Source organism: Leptinotarsa decemlineata, unplaced genomic scaffold, assembly GCF_025532065.1.
Source record: "Leptinotarsa decemlineata unplaced genomic scaffold, Ldec_3_MD MMD2_tig00000008_RagTag_RagTag, whole genome shotgun sequence".
Lineage (NCBI taxonomy): Eukaryota > Metazoa > Arthropoda > Insecta > Coleoptera > Chrysomelidae > Leptinotarsa > Leptinotarsa decemlineata.
This window is the reverse complement of record NW_027412537.1, coordinates 12,544,231-12,567,024: the sequence shown is the minus strand read 5'-3', so window position 1 is coordinate 12,567,024 and position 22,794 is coordinate 12,544,231. Positions and strand designations below refer to the sequence as shown.

General features: G+C 34.2%; 1 protein-coding gene and 1 long non-coding RNA gene across 9 annotated transcripts in view; one reads left to right on the top strand and one right to left on the bottom strand.

Moving 5' to 3' along the window:
• Nucleotides 1-21,955, bottom strand: part of LOC111514816 (long-chain-fatty-acid--CoA ligase 4) — a 31,149-nt gene extending 9,194 nt beyond the window's left edge. Inside the window, exons 1-5 of one of the 8 annotated variants that reach the window (XM_074171093.1) lie at nucleotides 18,449-18,584; nucleotides 14,333-14,411; nucleotides 7,923-8,064; nucleotides 4,923-5,138; nucleotides 1,959-2,400 (exon numbers count right to left, since the gene is read on the bottom strand). In XM_074171093.1, the coding sequence (XP_074027194.1) occupies nucleotides 1,959-2,400; nucleotides 4,923-5,138; nucleotides 7,923-8,064; nucleotides 14,333-14,343 (811 nt within the window). In that variant the 5' untranslated portion in view covers nucleotides 14,344-14,411; nucleotides 18,449-18,584. Of the gene's footprint in view, nucleotides 1-1,958; nucleotides 2,401-4,922; nucleotides 5,139-7,922; nucleotides 8,065-8,161; nucleotides 8,302-14,332; nucleotides 14,570-18,424; nucleotides 18,585-21,337; nucleotides 21,648-21,785 lie in introns of those variants that run through there. The other 7 variants (XM_074171094.1, XM_074171095.1, XM_074171092.1 and 4 more) reach the window with 7 other exon arrangements.
• LOC141480722 (uncharacterized) lies at nucleotides 14,529-15,625 on the top strand. The gene is made up of 2 exons (XR_012464518.1): nucleotides 14,529-14,664; nucleotides 14,698-15,625. It is a non-coding gene; the product is annotated as an uncharacterized lncRNA (long non-coding RNA).
• Nucleotides 21,956-22,794: the final 839 nt, after the last annotated feature.

The window sequence follows — 22,794 nt, the reverse complement described above, 5'->3', positions numbered from 1 at the left end:
AATCTTGCTGAAGTGACCGTCAGTAAGTTAAGGACCGCTCCGGAGGAGCGGGGGTGGTTGGACGAGATGGAATGTTCTGCACACAGTAACCGTTTGGGAAGATTTTATCTCAGGGAACTCAACCCGGAAAGGGGCATGGGGGTGGATTTCACGATTTTGCAAAAATAAAATGTTGTTTCTGCTCAAAAAGAAATTCTGTACCTCGGAGGGATACAACACTATGTCCATTTTCATAACTTTACAGGAGAGGAGTTTTAAACTTTTTTTCAACAAAAAGTGTTATTTACAGCTATTTACACAGCTATATTCACAGCTATTTATTTGAGATGTTGAAACAATATTTTACCAGAACATTGTTTTTATTGTTATTTACATCATGCAGTTGTTATAAAATAAAAAAAAAAACTTTTTTTACGGTTTTTTTTTTTACTTGTTAATGGACACGGTGTTGTATCCCTCTAATAAAGTTATTGTACTGTAAGACCTAATGTGGGATATTCAAGGGCGGATTTTCACATGTTTTGACATCGTACAAAGACCTAAAATTTTTAAATTATCTTATTTTAAAGTATCCGCCTCCATATGCGTATGGCCCTTTAGTAGAAACTTTTGAGTGATGATTTTTACTTGAGGATACTTATTGAGTATCCAAAAGAAACACATAATAAGGCTAATATTCTTATTCTGGCCGTAACAATTATCCGACCACAGAATGATTTCTTCAATGTCACTGCTAGGAATGACGGTATCTGCCCATTTCAGTAATGCAGATCCGATTTCATTTCCGCCACGAGCTCCTTTGGATTCGTCCCACATAATACAATGGACTGACGAATCAGAAGAATCAAAAAGGGTGTAATTCAACGCCCAAAGTTTTTTCTTGTAAAAGCTTATGCAATTTGTTATAAGGGGTGACGGCAAACATTTTTGAAAATCACCCGTTAATACCTTAAGGGTATTGTTAGCCCTTTTGGTGTCCTCGCTTTTTAAATCATACCTTAATTTAGATTCATCCATCATCCATCAGAACTGTCAAAAGTACTCTTAGTTCACTAACAATCCGCCAGGCTGTGTACAGGTATACAACACTATGTCCAGTAGTAATTCACATGCTTCAGAAGGATAAAACACCAAGTCCACATGGTGTTCTATCCCTCTAAATGAAAGTGGACTTGGTGTTGTTTTCAAACATGCTATATCCAGTTCTAACTGGTTTTGGACATAGTGTTCTATTCCTCTAAGAAATATGAGAAAAGCTGATTTTAACTCTGTAAATAAGTCAATATGGAAAAAAATGGACATAGTGTTGTATCCCTCCGAGGTACAGAATTGTAACAGATTATATCGGAAAATGTAACATTTGACAGAAAATTACAACTTTTGAATGAGTCGCACACAAGATGATATATTTCACACCGAGAGGATGGCAACACTATCTTCAAAGTGGTAGTTGACTATCAAAACTGATAGACATATGCTCTTCAATCGTCAGTTCCAATATGTTAACTCTCAGTTATGATATGTCAACTGCCAGTTTTGATGCGCTGATTGTCAGTTCTGGTGCATTAACTGTCGGTTGAAAGTTTCTCGAAATGTGACAAAATGAGTAAAAAAGTAATTTTGAAAGTCAAAAAGTGGCATTTTGTGAATAAAGTAACGCCAGGAACAATATTTCTGGGCACATTAAACGAAAGTCACTCATAGGCTTTTTTATAATGTGACAAGCGCAAGCGCGTCGCCATGTTGAAAGAGCGGTTGTTTAAATTTTTTGTACTATTTTGTGCCGTAATGGCTGGGAAACGAATATTATCTTAACGAAAAATCAATCATTTAAAACAAATTACACATGATACTGTTATCGTTTATAGTTCAGTCGAAGTGTCCAACTCATTCGAATTGAATGTGATTTAGTATTTTTCTTTGTTCAATATTTCATATCAGCTATTGCAGAAACTTACCAATATTGGATTTTTCTCCTAACTCAATAACATCACTGAAAGACTTGATCCTTATTCTGTCCTTGTAACCATCGGTTATCCTGGATCCTGTCAGCGTCTTCAGCTGGTCTTCCATGTAGATTACAGTATCGATTTTCGGCGCCAATTTCAGAATATTTTCGAACCTAGAAAGCAAACTAAAACTTGTGATGACCGTGGTGACTTCGGTCTCGTTGAGGGCGTGTGCTACGGCCTCGTCTCCGAGGGTAACGTAAACCGTGACGAGGGGAATGTTCTGCTTGAAGACGCCATGGGCTGCAATCATCCATTCAGTTCTGGTCTCCGCCAGAATGGCTATGTTCTTGAGGGGTTCGTTGCCCAGCTCTCGAAGACCGTTGCCGAAATGTAAAGCCATTGTGTTTACCTCGATGTAGGACTTCCATTTGTATTCGCCCATTTTGAACTGAACAAAAAAAAAGTTAGCTTACTATATTTTTAGTAACAGCTTTATTCTCCAAAATATCATTTACATGATGAGACACGTAAAAAGCAGTAGAATTCAGAGATCAAAGTGCATCACACAATGTAAATACAAATACATATTTTCATGATAATCATTTCTAATTTAATTTCAATTCAAGAGCCACCGGTAGACATTTGTTTCAACCTGTTGGGCATCATCAGTACCGTGCAGGCAGTTCTCGATTGAAGACAAAATGTGAAGAACCAAAAAGAGTACTTGATGAAAATAACTGCGTAAACGCATGCGAGACATAAGTTGAACCACCTATTGTTGGCGTGTCACACAAATACCAAAGAATGTATTGGCGAAGACAAAGCCCATAGAAGCTCAGAAGTGGCATTTTCGTGTCACGTAAAATTTTTAGTACTTATCCTGACCACCAGAGGACGATGACATAAGATATCAGTATTAATTGTGATTCCCAATAGAACTGGGTGGTAGTCGCTGACAAACCAGTCGGATTTTTAATTTACTTCAATTTTGGCGTACATCCCGACTTCAATATGATCCGGCCGACTGGTTGTCAGTGACTGCTAAAGGTTATCGCCCACTTGTCCGGCACAGCAAACCACGGCACGTCCCGTCAAAATACGGATAGGATTGGAACAATTAAAATGAATGGACCAGCGCTCACTAGCCCGGCACGGCACAGCCAAGACCGTCCGCCGCCGGAAAGGATTCCAGCTCTCCGATTGGAAATACTGGAAAAATTTCTCATCGTCTTCTTTCAGATCGTTGAAAAGATGATGAAACTCTCCCAGATTTGCATTCTTTTGATAAATGGGATGGACCGACAATATTTCTTTTTGTGACTATTTTCCTTGAAATCGAACAACCAGAACCTTCAGTATGCTGGTTGTCACTGGACAAGTGGGCGATACTACTAACCGTCGCCATCAGGCGACTACCTAACTCAACTACCCAATTATGTTAGGTTTGTTCTGGTTCCGCCTCGAACTGTCCCGAATCATTCTTGCCCTCGAGGTTGAACTGTTCTCGTTGCTCAAGCGCATTCATGTGGAAATTTGTTTGGGCTATTTTTTAGGATGTTTTTTCATTTACTTGATTTAAATAATTGATTGTTGAGTTAATATAACATTTGAACTGACTACAAGGATTCGCTACATAACAAAATGGACATGATCAACAGTATTTTCTCGTCTTCATCCCTACATTTATACGATAGGTGGCACAGTGGTCTCCTCAAAATGCGTTCTGGTTTAACCAAGTATCCGAGACTATTTCGGACTGTTTGAAATTTTTTGTTTGTACGATTATGTCTTGCGCAGTTAACAAACAATTTTGGATGTTAGAACCAGAACAAACTTGTTGATACTCACATTCAATACGGACATCGTCCTCTGGTGGTCAGGTTGAGTACTAACAATTTTACGTAACACGAAAATGCTACTTCTGAGCTTCTAAGGGCTTTGTATTCTTTCACAGAGCTCACAAACTGAAAAAAACACAGCTAGATGCGTCACTGTGAAGTGATTGTTCTGTGAAACCGTGCTGGCATTCGCAAATATTACTGGAGGTCAGGTAGATACGTTTGTTTTTTCACGATAATTTAGAAGACCTTCGCAAAAGAGACAACGCTTCATGTGAAAATCCAAATATTCCGCTACAGATTAAAAGCCATTGTGTAACAACAGTTTTTTCACCTTTTTTTTCTGATATAATTATAATGTGGACTCAGATCGTACCGTAGATTGTTGTATTTGCAATAAAAAATGTAGGGTGTACTACGGTCATATAAATGAAAGTTAATCGATAAGATTACCACGAAAGGAAAATCTCTCAATGGTTTTATAGAAAAAAGGGAGAGAATATGATTGTCATATTTTTGCGTCAAATTTCCGTTTTCATCATATATTCGATTCAAAAGTAGAGGATTTTTTTCGGTTTTCTCAACAGCATGTTAATAACCCTTAAGTTGCGAATGTTTCTTAAATTCAACCCTCTTCGTCTCTTTGATGATTTTCCGATATCTCCTTGATAGACATTCATATCCATAACTTATTGATTTTCGTCTAAACACTTTGATAAAAACCAAAAGTTATTTCCAGAAATACACTTTAGGCAACAGTATATCAGCTGTCCTTATCGTGTGCATGCATATGGTTACAAACTCATTTGTTACGGTTGCTGCTGTGAGATTATCCGGATCATTACCACACACCTACACGAATAATGAACGATTTGAACTTTGACCCCATAAATTCATTGCATTCGTCCTTCAAATGCATTTGGTGTACTTATTTCATTGACAATCTACCGATACCAATATTGTGCAAATGATACTAAAAAGTTTCAAGATTGGACAGGCATGTCTTAATAAATAGAATTGAAATCTGTGACACAATTATCACACCAGAACTAATGACGATAATAAATTGTCGACAAGAGACAGTGCTCGAATTCCGGTGTGAGAGTGGTGTTTTCAATAGATTAAGACATACCTTTTTGAACACTTTTCCATCAGGCTGAACTTCGTCTTCTTCTGCTAAAATTTCCCGAGTACCCAAACATTTCTTGTCTCCATGTTTGTTACTGGCGTATTCCAACAGCTTCACCATAGTGTCGATTTTATGCCTCACAAATTCCACGTGATGGGGAGTCGGCTTTTTTGTACTTTTTATTGTGATTGAACCTGGACTTTGCTCGATTGGAACCGCCTGAAAAAAAATTCTCACATAAATGGCTTCATCAATGGATTCATCCGGAATATTTTCCACAATGCATGAAAGCAATGAAAAAGTTGAAGACTGGGCTGCGTTTACAGAGTTTCGTATCGATTAAATGCACTAAACCTGTTTAACCGAATTGAAGAAACATAAATCAGTGCTCCTATATCAAATTTATCAAGAATTTTGGATTTTGAAACTGAGTTGTTTGAGTTTCTGTTATCGTTTTCCTTCTTCTGCAAATAATCTCTTCTATATCCCCCGTACACCAAGATCAATCGATCAAAATGCGTGCAATGCCATTATTTTAATTTGTGTGGAGGAAGTGTGTTGTATAAGAGCTCGAAAGATCCAAAGAATCACCAACAAAAGACTAAAAACCAATCGCTTCTTGCACAATATGGTGTAAAAAGCCTCTTTACCCATTACTTGACTAAGGTAGAACAAAGTTGAATACACTATTGTGTATTCAACTTGGTCTCACTTCAGTCTATTCGATCTGAGGAGGACAAATTGGTCAGGTTCTTGGATAAACCAAGATCATCAATGTATCAGATCCCGTGCATCCGTTTCTGCAGCCTCAGAAAAAAATTGATCTGGAATCAAGAATGCCAATTGATTTAAAATCATCTGAATAAATGGTTTGATGAACTCTCTAGGTTTGTTCTAGTTCTACCAAATTTAGGTTTTAGCACGTCAGGATCATGCGCAGTTGATATAGGGCGTTCTGGTTTGTTAAGCATAAGTTCGGATTTGTGAATCCTCTGTTCTGGTTCTACCAAATTTAGGTTCTAGCCCGTCAGGATCATGCGCAGTTAATATAGGGCGTTCTGGTTTGTTAAGCATAAGTTCGGATTTGTGAATCCTCTGTTCTGGTTCTACCAAATTTAGGTTCTAGCACGTCAGGATCATACGCAGTTGATATAGGGCGTTCTGGTTTGTCAAGCATAAGTTCGGATTTGTGAATCCTCTGTTCTGGTTCTACCAAATTTAGGTTCTAGCACGTCAGGATCATACGCAGTTGATATAGGGCGTTCTGGTTTGTCAAGCATAAGTTCGGATTTGTGAATCCTCTGTTCTGGTTCTACCAAATTTAGGTTGTAGCACGTCAGGATCATACGCAGTTGATATAGGGCGTTCTGGTTTGTCAAGCATAAGTTCGGATTTGTGAATCCTCTGTTCTGGTTCTACCAAATTTAGGTTGTAGCACGTCAGGATCATGCGCAGTTGATATAGGGCGTTCTGGTTTGTTAAGCATAAGTTCGGATTTGTGAATCCTCTGTTCTGGTTCTACCAAATTTAGGTTCTAGCACGTCAGGATCATACGCAGTTGATATAGGGCGTTCTGGTTTGTCAAGCATAAGTTCGGATTTGTGAATCCTCTGTTCTGGTTCTACCAAATTTAGGTTGTAGCACGTCAGGATCATACGCAGTTGATATAGGGCGTTCTGGTTTGTCAAGCATAAGTTCGGATTTGTGAATCCTCTGTTCTGGTTCTACCAAATTTAGGTTGTAGCACGTCAGGATCATGCGCAGTTGATATAGGGCGTTCTGGTTTGTTAAGCATAAGTTCGGATTTGTGAATCCTCTGTTCTGGTTTCGACTGCGAAATGATCCTAAACTGTCTTGAACCGTCCCGAATCGTTCTTGCGCTCGAGTCTGAACTGTTGAGAATGGTTCCCGTTGCTCATGCGCATGAGCATGAGGATGTTTTTTTATTTATTTGATTTATTTTGACAAACTCCAACATTGTAAATTCTGCGTTGAGAACGACTCGAATAATTCGAAGGTTGCCTTTGAAATTGTCTAACGTAGTAGTAGACGAAACGCCAGGCATAAAAAACCTGCAAACCACGGCCAAAAACCCCGGAAAATAGCTTTGACACAGTTTTGTATTTATGTTGTGTTTAATAATAGGTTTAAATTTTCTTATAATCGAGATATATAGTGTGAATACCCACTAAAAAAATTATTAACATGAAAGACCTTTTCAATTCGGGAAAATGAAAAGGTCCAAATTATTTGTATCTATATCTAAATATTTCATATTTTGCCGAAGTTGGCCATGAACTGTATTGTTTTAAATCATACCCGAAAGAAAATAACGCCGGCCGCCGCTGGTAGCCATAAACCAGGCGTGAAGTGGCTAAGAGCGCGAGACTGCACGATGATTCCCCGCCAATCGAGAAACGGCGAGAGTAATGTTACCGACTTCGATAGAACTTCGGAGAAATTCCGACAACATTCGATTACGATATTTAAAGGCTAGCCACGAGGATATCGGGACAGTCAAGTGGATGTTACAGTGCGGTACGCGAAGTGATCTAGTACGGCGATAGACATTCAAATAATAGTTGAAGTTTTAGTTGAAGTGTTTTTTGTATTTAAAGTGAAATAAAGTTAAGTTTGATTATTCAGTGTAGTCAATTATTGGTCAACCCACGGGGAAAAACCTAACAGAATAAATATCATCCGATTTTAAAGTACGTTGAAATATTATTTTCTTGTATGGTTTGAGTAATTTTGTATGATATGTGATGAACTGTTTTACATGTATATATCGGCTCATTACCTTGTATAAGCCTGATAGTGGGGAATAAATAATTCCAATAAATTCGGCACTTCTCATTTCCCAATATCCTCCGAAGCGTAGGGTTACACATGTGTCGCGGTAATACCGTAAATTATTATTATAGAAAAAAGTTATTTAACCCACCATATACAAAAATTCTGAGCAGGCCTCGAAAAATCTCATCACTATCAATTTGATCTTACCTTGTCCATCGCCGCAAGTTGTCGGACCTTCCATGAGTTTTGAATTATTAGATATATTGGAAAAGTTACGATATCACATAATAGAGCTGTTACTTGTAGCAGAGACGACAAAAATTTGAGGCCACAGCCATCAGTCGGTTTCCTGTAAAAAATAAAACAAAATTAGTGACAGTTATTTGCGAAAAATGAAGGTTTGACAGACTAATCGATAAGAACAAATGTGTAGCTCTTAAACTCACGTTAAAATAAACCATGGAATTGTAGAAAAACACAAAGTCAGGACCGGCGGAATTAATAATAATGAATTCATTCCGGAAATAACATCAAACGTGACAAAAAAACACCGTGAGAAGCACGAACTTTATGGTATAGATGAAATTCAAAATGAGGATATTTCAAATGACTTGTCAGATAAAACATATTCAACTAAAAATAATTTGGGTTTGAAAAGGTAAAGTGAAACTAACCCGTAATTTTGACGTTTGCTGGCACATTTGTAATTTTTTTGCAAATCTTGTTTCCTTCATATTGATTTGGAGACCGCTTCTCGTATAAGTTTGATTAAAAACAATAATTTCAATGACGTATGCTGACATTTTGACTTCGTCAGTTTCTGTCGATCATCTGAAAATTTCAATACAGAGTAATCCTTTTATACTGTGACTAATTTTATGGCGGGTTGGCTATCCTTGTTCTCTTGTTCATCTTTCACTGCCTGAACAACTGTGTATGCTGTTTTTGGCCAACGATTATGGACATACAGGATTGCCTACTTACATATATCGCCACGTTATTTTCTTCCGTTTTGAGGTTTGTTTTTTGCCATTGTGGAACTTTTTTTTGTTTTTTGAACATTTTTAACTTAAATTAAGTTAAAAATTGGAAATATTCACATTTTTGTAAGTAATAGCAATAATTGTCTAACCATTAAATAATTTCGTAGTTTTTAGTTAAAATGCCTGGTCGTATTTGTGAAGTGTCAACTTGCAAAAGCAATCAGTTGAAGAAAAGTGGTGTTACTGATGTAATATTTCACTCTTTTCCTATAGCTAAGGATGTGGTTTCCACAACTTTGCAAAAAGAATGGATTCATCGCTGCAAAAGAGGGGATGAATTCACTCTCAAAAATGGATTTGTTTGTTCCAAACATTTTACAGAAAATGATTATGAAATGAATTGTTAGGGGAAAACTTATTCTATTGATTTACTGCTTAAAATAAATATGTTTTTTTATAGGGTTGCCTTTGCGTCGTAAATTAAACAAACTGCAGTACCTAGTGTTAACCTAAATTATCCAACAATTGATAAAGAGAGGGAAGTTTTACAGAATACAAGTCGCAATATTAGAGCCCTACAGAAAAAATACAATGAAACTATCAGTATGTTACTTGAATCAAATTTGGATAATTTTAAGCCATCCACATCTCAAAGTTGCTCTTCTCCTCATAATATTGTATCTCCCCAAAAGAAAAAATTTAAACAATTCTGATAATAGAGAAAAAAATAGAAAATTAAATAAAGTAATACATTAGTCCTTTAAATTTATTTTTCTACATTCATGCAAAAAAAATTAATTCAAATATATTTAGTGCATGAAGTAGTTCCTTTTTGCTCTAATGTAGTATTATAATATATTAAATTGTAGATTTATCAATTTATTCATTTATGGCACAAAGTTTAAGTTAAATTATTCTATCTGAATTACTCATTTTCTTAATAAAAAATAAAAACCGTATCATGTATTTTCTGTCGGATGAAAAAAAAAAAGTTACACCTTTAAACAATTTATTACTTATATATATATATATATATATATATATATATATATATATATATATATATATATATATATATATATATATATATATATATATATATATATATATATATATAACTGCTTTTCTGAACATTTTTTGGAAAAAATGTTAAATTTGACAGGGAAGAAAAATCACTTGATTGGTCATATGCATGTCATTTGGCATAATTTTTAAAGCACAACCTAATGGAGATATCAAAAGTTGCTTGAAGAGATGAACAAAAAAAACCCATTTGATGCGGACTTTATGTATGACACTGTATATATTTTTTATAAAACGATAGAAATAAAAACAACAATAAAAATTAATTGGCGCTCCGAGGCAATTATTATAAAAGATGGAACAAAAAGTTATTAAATTTTTTTTTAGATATTACCATTGTCTACAACAAAGTTCGTTACAAAATTTTTGTGAGAGTTACAGTTTTCACGAAAATAATAAAAAACTGATGAAACCTCTTACTTTCAAAAAGGGCAAAATAGCTCGCCCTATCATCCACAAAAGAAAAACTTTTACTTAATATTGCACCAAATTTTTTATCGACGTACGCAGAATATGTCTCAGGTGGAGGAACAAACCCCCCATGAGCAGGTTAGTAAACGATGGCTCTCAAGTGATGATTCACCAAAACCAGAGTCAAAAAAGCCCTCCACGGTTGAATCTAAGGCATCGTCAGGTGTAGCTGACGTGCAAAAACCCTCATATGGGAAGGTTGTCGCGGGTATCAAATCAAAAAAGTCGAGAGTTTCTGAATAAATTTAGTGCACGCACAATACAATTTAGTGCAATACTCAAAAAGTGAACTTTGAAAGTAGGTTTTGAAACGAAACAAGCAAGTTTTTGCTCGGTGACCTCTGTTCGATAACCTTAGATTTTTTTCCGATATCAGTCATAGAAAATGATGGAATATGCTAAGTACGTGAACAATTGATGAAACACCGCGTTTAGCACAAACATATGAAGTGATTATTTCCTTCGAACCGATAAAATTATGAAAACATTGAAAGCTAGGCCACCAACACAGCCGCATCGTCCAAAATATCAATTATTAAAAAGAACAGCTTATTCATATATTCAACTGTGAACTATGAATAAATTAGCAACTGTGGATTCAGAAATTTCAAATATATAATAATAAAATAATAATAGCAGTATAAAACAATACAATAATTGGTTCAATTTCACAGATAAACAAGTAATTGGAACGAAAGCATGCATTATTGAACGTAAATCTAAATTTTTTTTAAATGTAAATTAAATAAATAAATCTAGGCTCTATAAGGAGGGAGGGTGACCTAGGCTCCAGTGCCTGTTTTGCCGAAGAAAAAATTATTATAATTATAGCAATTTTCAGCAATTACAATGATAAAAAGTACTAGAGGTGGAGTGAGGTGAATGTTATGCGTTGCGTTGAAGATTGCAAATTTTGTGAAGTTTTCTAGATATATTTTTTCAATTTCTATTTTGAATATATATAGGTCGTTTCAATTTGTTTTATATTTAATGTTATATAGTTTTGGTCCATAGTAGAAAGATGATTTCTGTGTTAAAGAGTTATCAAAAAAATCAACATTCATATCCCAATTTGTGGTTGCGCGAGTGTTAGACTTTTTCCCTTCAAATGGTAAGTGTAAATATGTCTGACTGTGAATAGTTCAGTTTTTTTATATATAAGTTTCGTTGGAAATCGCCTATTTTTAAGGAGTATGATTATTAAAATAGTGTTTAATAAAATATAATAGCATTTGCTAATTCAAATAAGAAATTGGTAATTTCAAACTGATCAACTGTTAAGAAAGTTTCATGAAATGTGCTCATATTGGAAGGCAATGATTCAAATTCATTCTTGAGAAATTACATATTATGTCTTCAAACTGAAAAATGCATGATGGTTTTTTATTGAATCCTGTTTCAGCTTCAGAACTGACAAGTTGATTTTGACAAAAAACTGTGTCGCCCTAAAAAGTTGACGTGTTTCACTATTGCTTCACAATCTCTACAGGGTGGCATTTGGAAAATGGAGTCTTGTGGAATAAACTTTCAGAGATCGAAAAATAATAAGGATATACCTGAAGTACTTATGTATCTCCTTAAAAAAAATAAAACGTTGAATCTTTTTGTTTATACCATTTCATCATTGTTAAAATATCAATTATATTCTTGGTATTCAAAACTATGAAAATTTCAAATGTTTGCTCATTTTGAGCAAATAAAATAACTGAAGATGTGTTTATAACAAGACCTTTGACATTTATAATTGAGATTATTCATATGTGATTAGGATACCAGTAAAAAATTGCGAGAAAGCCGATGAAAAGAGCATGCTCTGTGATGCAATAGTGCTTACTAATAACATATAGAAGTGAAGTATACAGGGTGTTGAAGTTACAGACGAATCCAATAAGCCTGAAAGCAATAATTATAAACAGTCCCCACAGGAATAATACATGCAACGTTTAGTTGAAAGATTCAAACGCTTACTGAAAAGAAAAACCTTGTAAACTCTACAGATATATCGTCACAAATTTAACAAATATATCTAACAATTTACATCATCATGAAAAATGAGAAGTGAAACTTTCCACAGTAACTGTCGTTACTGCAGTTTCGTCCTACATGGACGTTTTCAAACTAACATCATAAAACTGAAAATAAATAATAATGTTAGCTCTTATATAACTAAACACCACTGTTGGTAATAACAACGGCACTTAACTCAATTGAGTACCTAAATTTTGTTTACATGTGACAATGTGGATACACTAATATGAAAACCGGTGAGTAAACTATATTGATTTAGCAGGTTACATCCGCATTTTACATCCACAAGTAAACAAAAAATTCAGGTACTCAATTGATTTAAATACCACTGTTATTACCTACAGTGATGTTTAGTTGAAGTACATCCACTATACTAGCGTTATATAATGTCCTTACTGCGATATTGAACTCACTGAGCAATAAAGACGAAACGATGGCAGTAATTATAGATCTGTCCAAGGCAATCGATAGGATAGACCACACTACACTCACTAAAAAAACTTGAATATTTTGGAATGAGAGGAGTGTCCTTGAAACTCTTACATAACAGATAGATTCCAATAGCTAACAGAAATGAATGAATGAATGAATGAAAATGGAGAAGAAATCAAATCCGAAAAGGAAGAAACAAAAGTGGGGGTTCCACAAGGCTCCATACTTGGACCATTAATGTTTATTTTGTATGCCAAAAACTTGGCTAATATAGTTGACGAAAAAATTATCCAATTTGCGGATGACACTTCTTTAATATTCAGCGATGTAACTGGGAGTGATATAAAAAACAGCATATCGAATTCTGTAAACATACTAAAAAACTAGTTTGAAATGAATAACATGCAAATGAATATTAATAAAACTCAACTCATGAAGTTTTGTAATGCGCAACAAAATGGCACTTTTTCGCTACTCCATGATGGAGACGAAATTACAGCTGCTCATTATGTAAAATTATTAGGAATCACGATAGATCCTAGCCTGGATTGGAAAAAACATGTTGACCAACTACTGCTATGCACTTAAGGTATTGGCTCAAACAATCTTCCAAATATATCTTCTTTATTCTTCAATCATAAAATAAAAAAAAAATTAAATAGAGGCATTGAAGTCGATTTCCTTGGAACAAGAAGAAATTGTGGAATTTATTTTCTACAACTCACGGTCGGATATAACTGTGTCAAATATATTTTCCAGGTTTTTTGGCCGCGATCTGCAGGTATGCCTGACATTTCGTCTACTTCTGCGGTAGATATTATTTAAGGCGATGTAGTAACAGTCGAAGTGCTCGACTTGTTCTCAACGCAGAAACTACACATATTCCACTTGTTTTTCAAATATACTATCTCGGTACTTCATGACATAAATACTATCTATGATAATAATTGAACAATTTGTGTACTATGAACTTCATTTAAAACGCGTGGCTTATTCAGTTGAGCTGGAACTTTAAACTATTTTTTTCTGATGACAGGTAACAACATGTCGTTTATTATGGAATTGCTTTTTTCCCCGGGAAAAAAGTAAGTGTACGCGGGAAAAATATTAGATTTTAGCTCTCGGTTTTTTGTCTCTCTCCGCTTTCCTCTCTCGAGCTAAAATTTAATACTTTTTTCCCTTGTATAATAAATAACTATTACTAGTTAGGACTTCCATTATCTAATATGATTCGAAATCTATTAGAGAACGAATAAAATTAAAATGAATAGCTAAAGTATCAATTATCTATGAGCAATGAAACGTGAAATTAAAACACAATAAAAGGAATTAAAGGAAATAACCAAGATAAAAGACGAAAACGACCACAGAGTAGAAAGAAATAAGAAAGAATAGAAAATAAAAATAAGTGAAAAATAAAAAAAAATCGACAATCCATTTTATATTGCATGCATTTGATATACTGTAAAATAGATTAAGATACCAGTTCAACTGGAGAAGTTATCTCAAGTTCACTTATTTTGCAACAATTAACAGCTCCACACCATGGTGATATTCAATATTTCATGAGACCATAAATCTGTATAAAAACATCTATTTAAATAAATAGACCATCCTTACCCAATTCCCATGTTCAGACAGCGGATATGTGTGTTGCTAGGAAAACATAACCACCATAACCACCAAAATCTCGACTGATCTGCAGATATTCGAAACACACAATATTATCAACGACGCTGATAAGACTACTTCAATAATATCTGGGTATATAAACATTTATATCAAATTGTTCATTAGTAATGAGTATTTACCGAGTGTTCGGTTTGTACAAATTTTTATAATCGAAATGCGCATCAGCTTGAATGCAAATAAGTGCAATTTTTTATGTTTAACAATGTTTAAGCTTTCGAGTTTGATTTGCTTTTGAGCATTATTTGTTTGGCTGAGTGTTGGTTTTTGTCTGGATTATTTGAGAAAGTAAACAGTATTAACTTGTTTCAGATAACTTGTTTTTGAAGAAGAATCAAAAGTCGAGGTCATCAAGGTATACGAATATAGAGTAGATACTAGATGTTTTTATCTTTCAAGGGCGTAAAATACACATTTGTAGCCGGAGGCATAGGATTGGTAAGTTCGGATTGGACTACGAGTGAATCCATCAACAAAATGCATTCGTGTATCAAAGTTAATTTTTTCTTTACCCAAACTGAAACTGTTCAAAAAATAAGGCGAATGTTCAAATTTCGCGGGCTAAGTATATTCGATTAGCGATTGTTTTTATGTTGGTACACTCGTTGCGAACATATGTTTCAGCTGTGTAGCATGTTTACTTTGTTGGTGAGAGGCATAAAAGTTAGATCTGTCCAGTGATTTTCTGCTATCGAAAAAATTGATCAAAGAATTTTATGTTTAAAATGAAAGTGAGTGCTCAAAAAATCTTGAAATGCCGATAGTGGCTTACGATGATTGTACTCTGAGTTAGAAGACTGTTAACGAGTGGTACAGGATTTCCACAAAAGATCGAAAAGTTGTGAATGACGGCGCTCGCCCTGGACGCCCCAGCACATCAACAACCGATGAAAATGTTGAGAATTGTTATGGAGAATCATCGAATCACTATCAGAGATGTTGCTGTTCACTTATTGTTGATGATAGCACAGCCAGCTATCGAAAGCGCTCGCATATAATAAATGAATGTTATAAAGCTTCAAATCCTTTTGTGACATATGTTATTATATATATTCTTTTATGTACGCAAATATCCTATTTAGGTACTTGTGAAATTATAAAACAACGATAAAAATAAAAACAACAATAAAAATTAAATGGCGCTCCGGGGCGACTTCATTGATTAAATCCGGAAAAACCTGCAGCACCACATGTCAGAAGATCTTGATCTGCCAATGTTCTCTCTCTCATAAAAAAAATGTAGGGGGTCTCCAGAGGCTCCAATAGATTCAATACATCGCCAGAACACTTCGTGACACGACTATCCTCAAACTTAAATCAGTCCGTTTCGTCTTTGACCAAGGCGTAATAATGACCAAACTCAACGCCAGAACCAGAGTGAACAATGACTGCATGAATATTATAATAGAAATTGTTTATTTTTTGATTTGTATATCATACACACTCGATAAAATCTTCTTTGTATATATATATATATATATATATATATATATATATATATATATATATATATATATATATATAAGAATAAATAGATAAGTACTTTTTGATCACTACCATATTGATTTCAATTTAAGAGCCACCGGTAGACAGCTGTTTTAGCCTATTGGGCATCGTCAGTACCGGGCAGGCGGTCCTCGATTGAAGACAATATGAGAAAAACCAAGAAAGTACTTGATAAAAATTGCTGCGTAAACGCAAGCGAGGACCGCCTGCCCGGTACTGACGATGCCCAATAGGCTGAAACAGCTGTCTACCGGTGGCTCTTAACCTTACTAGATTATATATATATATATATATATATATATATATATATATATATATATATATATATATATATATATATAAATACACACATCGGAAAAGTCTAGGGATATTTGTAAAAATGGCAATATTTTTTTTTAGATCGCTTTAGGGAAAAAAAAGTTGACGGGTGATTATTAAACGAATGTAACTTACAACAAAATTTATTAAATGGTCAAAAATACTGAGTGCGCATATAAGCAAAACTAAAAAAAATATGGCTCTTCTTTGGCACCCCGAAAAAAAATCATAATACAAAAAAAATTGGAATCAGTACAAAGTATGGCCTACACGCTGGTTTATTACGGCCCTACATCTATCGTGCATCGACAAAATGAGATTGGGCCATGGCAATACATCAACTCCTTCGTTGGTGAGCCAGTCAGTCACTAGACGCGCGACATGTGGACGAGCATTTTCGTGCATTAGGTGGAAGTTTTCACCAACAGCACCAGCAAACGGACGGACGATGGGTAGAAGAATGGTGTCGAGTTACTGTCAAGCTGTGAGTGAGCGATTTGGAAAAACGAGATCGGTGGAGATCTGCTTCATGCAGTCGATTTCTGACAGTATCACGACCAATGGTTACCTGGTGCGTCTGCTGCAGTTACCGTTTTTGCAGGCTTTGTTCAATCCATAGAAATATACAGTGTGGTCGAGTGTACCAATTTAATCGAAATTAAACAACCTCATGCATTTATTTTCATGATATTTAGTATGTTATAAAAATATCCCTAGACTATATATATATATATATATATATATATATATATATATATATATATATATATGGTCTTGCGTTCATAAGTTTTGTTTTTGACTATTTTACGTACAGTTGAGAGAGGAATTTCGGTCAAATCTGATGTGGCTTGTAACAGTTTGTTTTCCTCAACCAAGCCACACTTGAACTCGGTAATATATCCATGAAAGATGTTGATGAGCAGCCGCTGAGGTTGGAGGAAGACCATCTAATTGGACTTGTTTTTTATTTTGAGTATTTTTAACGAAACTTGCATATCGAAAGCATGTAGTTTTTTTAGAAATTCCAAACATAGACGGAAAATCTTTTTAAAAACTTCAACACATTGAACTAAATCTGACGTGGAAACGTGTGCAAGTGTGCATATGACGATTACAACTCTTCCAATTGACCGGATAAATTGTCAAAGAGCTAAGATTCAAAAATTAGTTCCTGAAAAAAATTCTGCAGTAAATCACGTTACATGACTAATTTGTTGATAGTTATTTCGCTGCAATCACTAGTTCACAAAATACTGGCTGTTGCCCCACATTTGTGTGGACTACAGTTTTTTACAGATTTTTTCACATCAAAAGTCAAACAATTTGATGACAAATATCCAGAGTTCCTCAATTTCTTGCAGCACCGCTTCCTCAATTTCAGGAGTTCTTACTACACGAGGTCTACCGTCCGTAGTCCCTTTCTTGAAACTACCAGTTTCCCCAAGTCGACGATGAATATTTGAAAAGGTTCGGCTATCTGGTAAGGCACGATTAGAATATCTTTCCTGATAAATGCGCCTGGCTTCTGTTGCATTACCATCGGCAAGGCCATGTACGTAATGCATTTGCGCCATTTCCGCATTCGTATAATTTACCATATTTACTGATATTCAGAAAAACAGCGGACTACCAAAATAACTTCAATAACACTTCAAAATCAATCAAAACGCGCTGTGACAGTTTTTAACACCAACACCTTACTTTAAACCAACATCAATATTAGCTACTGACATTTGTACATACAAAGAATTCATTTTTTATTGCTATGGTGGGTACGCTGTTTTTTCTGCTTTTAATCTTTAAAAGAAATCACATATGGACAAACTCCATATTTTCAAGAGGTGCAGTAAATAAATTCTGCTACACGTCATTTATTCCAGGATAACTAAATTTATGTTTTCAAAAATTATTAAGCGGTGCTGCGTTATGACGTAATTTTAATTGATCACAGTGCATCTGACAACAAACAAATACCTTTTAGATCCTCAATTATTTTGCAACAAATCTGATCTCTTAAGGAACACCCTGTATAAATCGATTTACCGATTTTTCCTCAAAATCAAATAATTCTACAGACTTTCCAAACACCCAACAGAAAAAACAAAAAGTATGAACTATCCAGATCTAGAATCTTTCTATTCTGGGAGCAACGGCTCGACCTTTTTTATTTATTCAATTTGCACTATTTAGAATTCAAACCTTGCACTTTTTTTCAATTCTCACCACATTCAACACAATTTTTTAACCTTGAACGGTCACGTTATTGAACGCACTTCGTGATGGTCACTGAGTGAATGGTACTCATAACGAATGATAATACCTATCTTTCAACTTTATGCACAAAATTTGGTTGGTTGTCGTTGTACCGCTCGATGGAACAAAGTCTGACTGTTATTATAAGTACTCATTTTCTCATTATGTCAGGTAAACAGTAGGATTGATAGCGCGGAGAACGCTCGTATTTGTGTTTGTTATCAAGCTTTTTTTACATTGTTTCTATTTTTGTTGAAAATACAAGTATATACCGGGGGTCCGAAAAGTCTTAGTACAGGTTGATATCTACGAAGTCGTCTTTACGCATTTGCAACTTATTCACCAGGGCGATGCACCCCAAAATTCTAAATGGAACCCTATATCGTAGCTCATTTTGAAGGCCTTGAAGGAACAAACATTTCTGAATACAAACTATAAACTGGAAATCAGATGTTTTACTTATTCTGTCAAAAATTATTCAAATGAATCACACTTGAATTTGTTTGAAAACCAAGACCAATAAAAAGCACGCCAATTTCGATCAAATATCAAGGTTTTGCTCACTATTTTCTACGATTACCGTAGCGTAGTGCATCAAAAGTTCTTGCCATATCAATCTGGATCACAAGATCCTTTTTTTTAACTTCTGTCCAAGGGCACCGATAATTATGATCCAGGTCTCATTCGATTCGGAATAACATCTAGCAACTTTTTGAAAAATTTCAAGAGGGACTCGAAAAAATTGCAGAAGTTATAAACACTTTAGTAAAAAGGGGGGTTTGGTTTTTTGCAAATATCTCGGAAAATATTAAAGATGTCCTAAACTTGAAAAAAGATCCTTAAAGAGGGGGGAAATATCCTAAAAAAAGTCCTACCTCCCGGAACTCTATCACCAATATTTATAATTTTAAATCAGAGGCAAAAATAGCGCTAAAAGCGGGCGATTCGCTGACCGATACAATAAAAATAATTTTGACCGATTAAATATCATTATTAAGAAGAAAAAAATTCACGTACTTTCTAGACACTCGAATAAACGAATATCCATGAGAAAAAATTTTTCGGTGATCATTTTATTAGATATACTTTAGTTAATTAACTAATTTTTACAAGTTTTAAATTTATATAAACACCCTGATTATTTTCAAACTAAAAACCTAAAATGTTGTTCACTTCTTGGAGCTTTTCTTGAAAGCCTTCAAAAAAGATTCCCGTTGGAAAAATTAAAAAAAATTGATTTTTCACTTTGTTATTGATAATCAAAGTGAAAAATTCAATTAAAGCAATGAAAAAAATGATGTTTTTTCAATATTCAAATTTATTCGTATTCTCATTATTTAAAGTTACATAAAAATGTTTTTCATAATTTTTAGCTCTATTTATTTAAAAAATTGCTATAAACAAATGAGTTGTTAATGAAATATTTGAAATTTTTTTGAGGGGATTTTTATTAGTGATGAATATTATGATTTTCACAAACAAAATCGTTTCTTAAAAAAATTTTTTTTTGCTTGGAAACGCATTTGTTGATTAACAATTTTGTTGCTACTAAGTATTATAATTAATTAATTAAAACAGAATAAAACGATCCGGTAACAGTCTGGTAATTAGACAATGGAATTTCTTTATTTTCTCTGTTAAATAAAGAATGAAGATTCGATCATAGAGTACAAAGCTATAGCCTCAAATTTGGTTTCAAAGTAAGTGTAAGAGTTTCGAATTGGTTCTGCTAGCTCAACAAAGGTATTTAAATTATTATCATTTCAATAGACGTGAGTCAAACCATTTTTTTCGCACATTACATTCAGCTTAAGTTCATTGAAAAAGAAGCCACTTATGTATGAGTGAAAACGAAAGTGGGGGTTGTCTATAATTTTGCCAAAGAAACTATTGAATACGAGAAACTACTGATGATAAATGGAACATTATTCCTCGTGAAAAATACTTTGAATTTACGTAGAGATGAACTAAACGTTTGCCATTTCTACGCCTGTATGAAGTTCTCCATTAATTTTTTTCAGATTGTGGGAAGTGAAAATCTCCGAAAAGATCGATCGATCAAATTTCAAGTTACGACTGTTGGTCACATCACAGAATATTCTAATGATCAGAATAATTTCCATGTGATGCAGATTAACAACATTAAAATATTTTTATTGACTACTGTACTGAAAAAAGTATACAGTGTGTTGTAAAGTAATGCATAAATTCTTTAGGAGCTAAATCGAGTGCCGCATAAACATTAGTATTATAAAAATATTTTTTATCATTATTTGGCTCAATAGTTTTAATAAGTAGTTCTAATAACAATACTTACGTAATTTTTGAATTTGTTCATTTTCGTCTTTGTTTATTATTAAATAAATAACTTGTAAAGCTGAATCAGTTGGAAGCAAATTGTGATATAGTTTTGAAATCAGCTCAGCAATACAACGCCGAAATTTCAAACAATATTTGGTTCATTCATTTAATACTGAATTTGTAATCCTGACTTAAAGGGTGTATTTAATTTAGGGGCGTAAAAAATGCTGGCGCCGTCCCTGACCTAAACGATGTCACGTGGTCGCGGTCTCACGTCACATTCAGATTTCAGAACTGAGTTGTGCATTTTATACATATGAACCTTCTCATTATTACTCTCTGAATGGCTAATTTGTTCAGTGTGTCGGAGAAACAGGGATACCGCTATTTGCATCATGTAAAAACATGTTGCTTTTGAAAGTGTACATTACGCTACCTATATTCATTTTGATAAATAGTGAAGTACTGAACTTCTTTGAACTATTTCAAGATTTGAAGCAAATATTGAATAGGTATTTCCCATTTACTTTATATGCCATGCGAACTAAAAATACTTACATTGTACACGCTGCAACGATAAGATTACAATTAACGTCACTTATGTTTTTTATCACACTACGCGCTTTTTTAAAGAATTTCCTTGCAATAATCATCCACAAAGAAACCATTTTTCTAACAGTTTAAAAAGTTGTTCCGTCAGTTCAAATAAATCACATGAATTTTCATTTCAGACTGACCCGTTTTTCTTTTTTGCACATTACTCGTGAATCACTAACAATACACAACTCTAGGATGTTACGACAATTTTTTAATGATGTCTTTCAGTAGGAGTCATTCCTACAATTAATGTCGCCTACAATTTTCATAACTCCGATTATTATAATTTGAACACAAAAGAAACGAGCCGAGTGTGACGCGTGAAACCACGTACAAAAGGCAACTCTGCAGTTAAAAGCACAGTGATCGGACAGAAGTTTAAAAGTAAGCAAGAGTAGCATTCACCTACCTACTCTTTATTTGCTGGTTGTCCATTGTTCATGCCACTGGGTAGGTATTTTTATATCTATTCCTCATGGTTTTTGGGTTGTCATTTCGTGTTGTGAAGTGCGACAGACTCTGCTGAATTCCACAGGTAGTCGGGTCAATTGGGAATATTTCTGTAACGTTTGTAACCTACCACATCCGTAAGATTCTTGAAACAGGATATGTGACTGAACCAAAGCGTTTCAGCTGTCATCAGTGCCGGATCTAGATATTCTTAGCCCCTACGAAGATTTTAATTGTTGAATCCCAGTCAAGGATTTTTTCTTTCGTGTAATTCAATGTTTATATGAAAGTAGCTGTTTCAGGAGGACTTTCTTTCAGTTTGTGTCTGAAAGTTCCTTCTTTGCCTGATCTACACATCCATGTATAGAGTTACTTATCAAATTGATTACTTCCTTCCTTTCTTTGGAAGATTCCCCCATCCTTTTTTTGTATCAAGATGGAGTAGTAGAAAGCCAAAAACTTTCATAAAAATTTTTGATTTCAATTTTGAACTATATCTACATTTTGAGTTTTTATATAATTATTTTCAATTTCTATGTTAGTAATATGTTTTATATAATATTGTGTATTAGGCTTACCTATTTCAATAAATATATTCTTCTTCTTCTTCTATTAGATTATTTTTTCCAAAAATGTTCTTTAATTGCATCTAGAATAATAGTATCATTTTCATACTTTTATTTTCCAAGAGAATTTTTTAAACTAAAATGACAAATTTCGGAATCCAGATTTCAAACTACGAATTTATTGTTCATTCGTACACCAAGTGCTTATTTATTGTATCTTTTACTTTAAGAAAATTGCAACTTAAGTTGCAAGATGTCAATCAGTGTGAGCGTCCATACCTACATCACACTTTCATGTCTTCTTTAACTACAGCTCTATGGATAAGTACTTTTATTCTTTGAGGATATGTTAAAAGGAAAGAATGCAAAGTGTGATCATTAAATTATTCATTCAGTTATTGT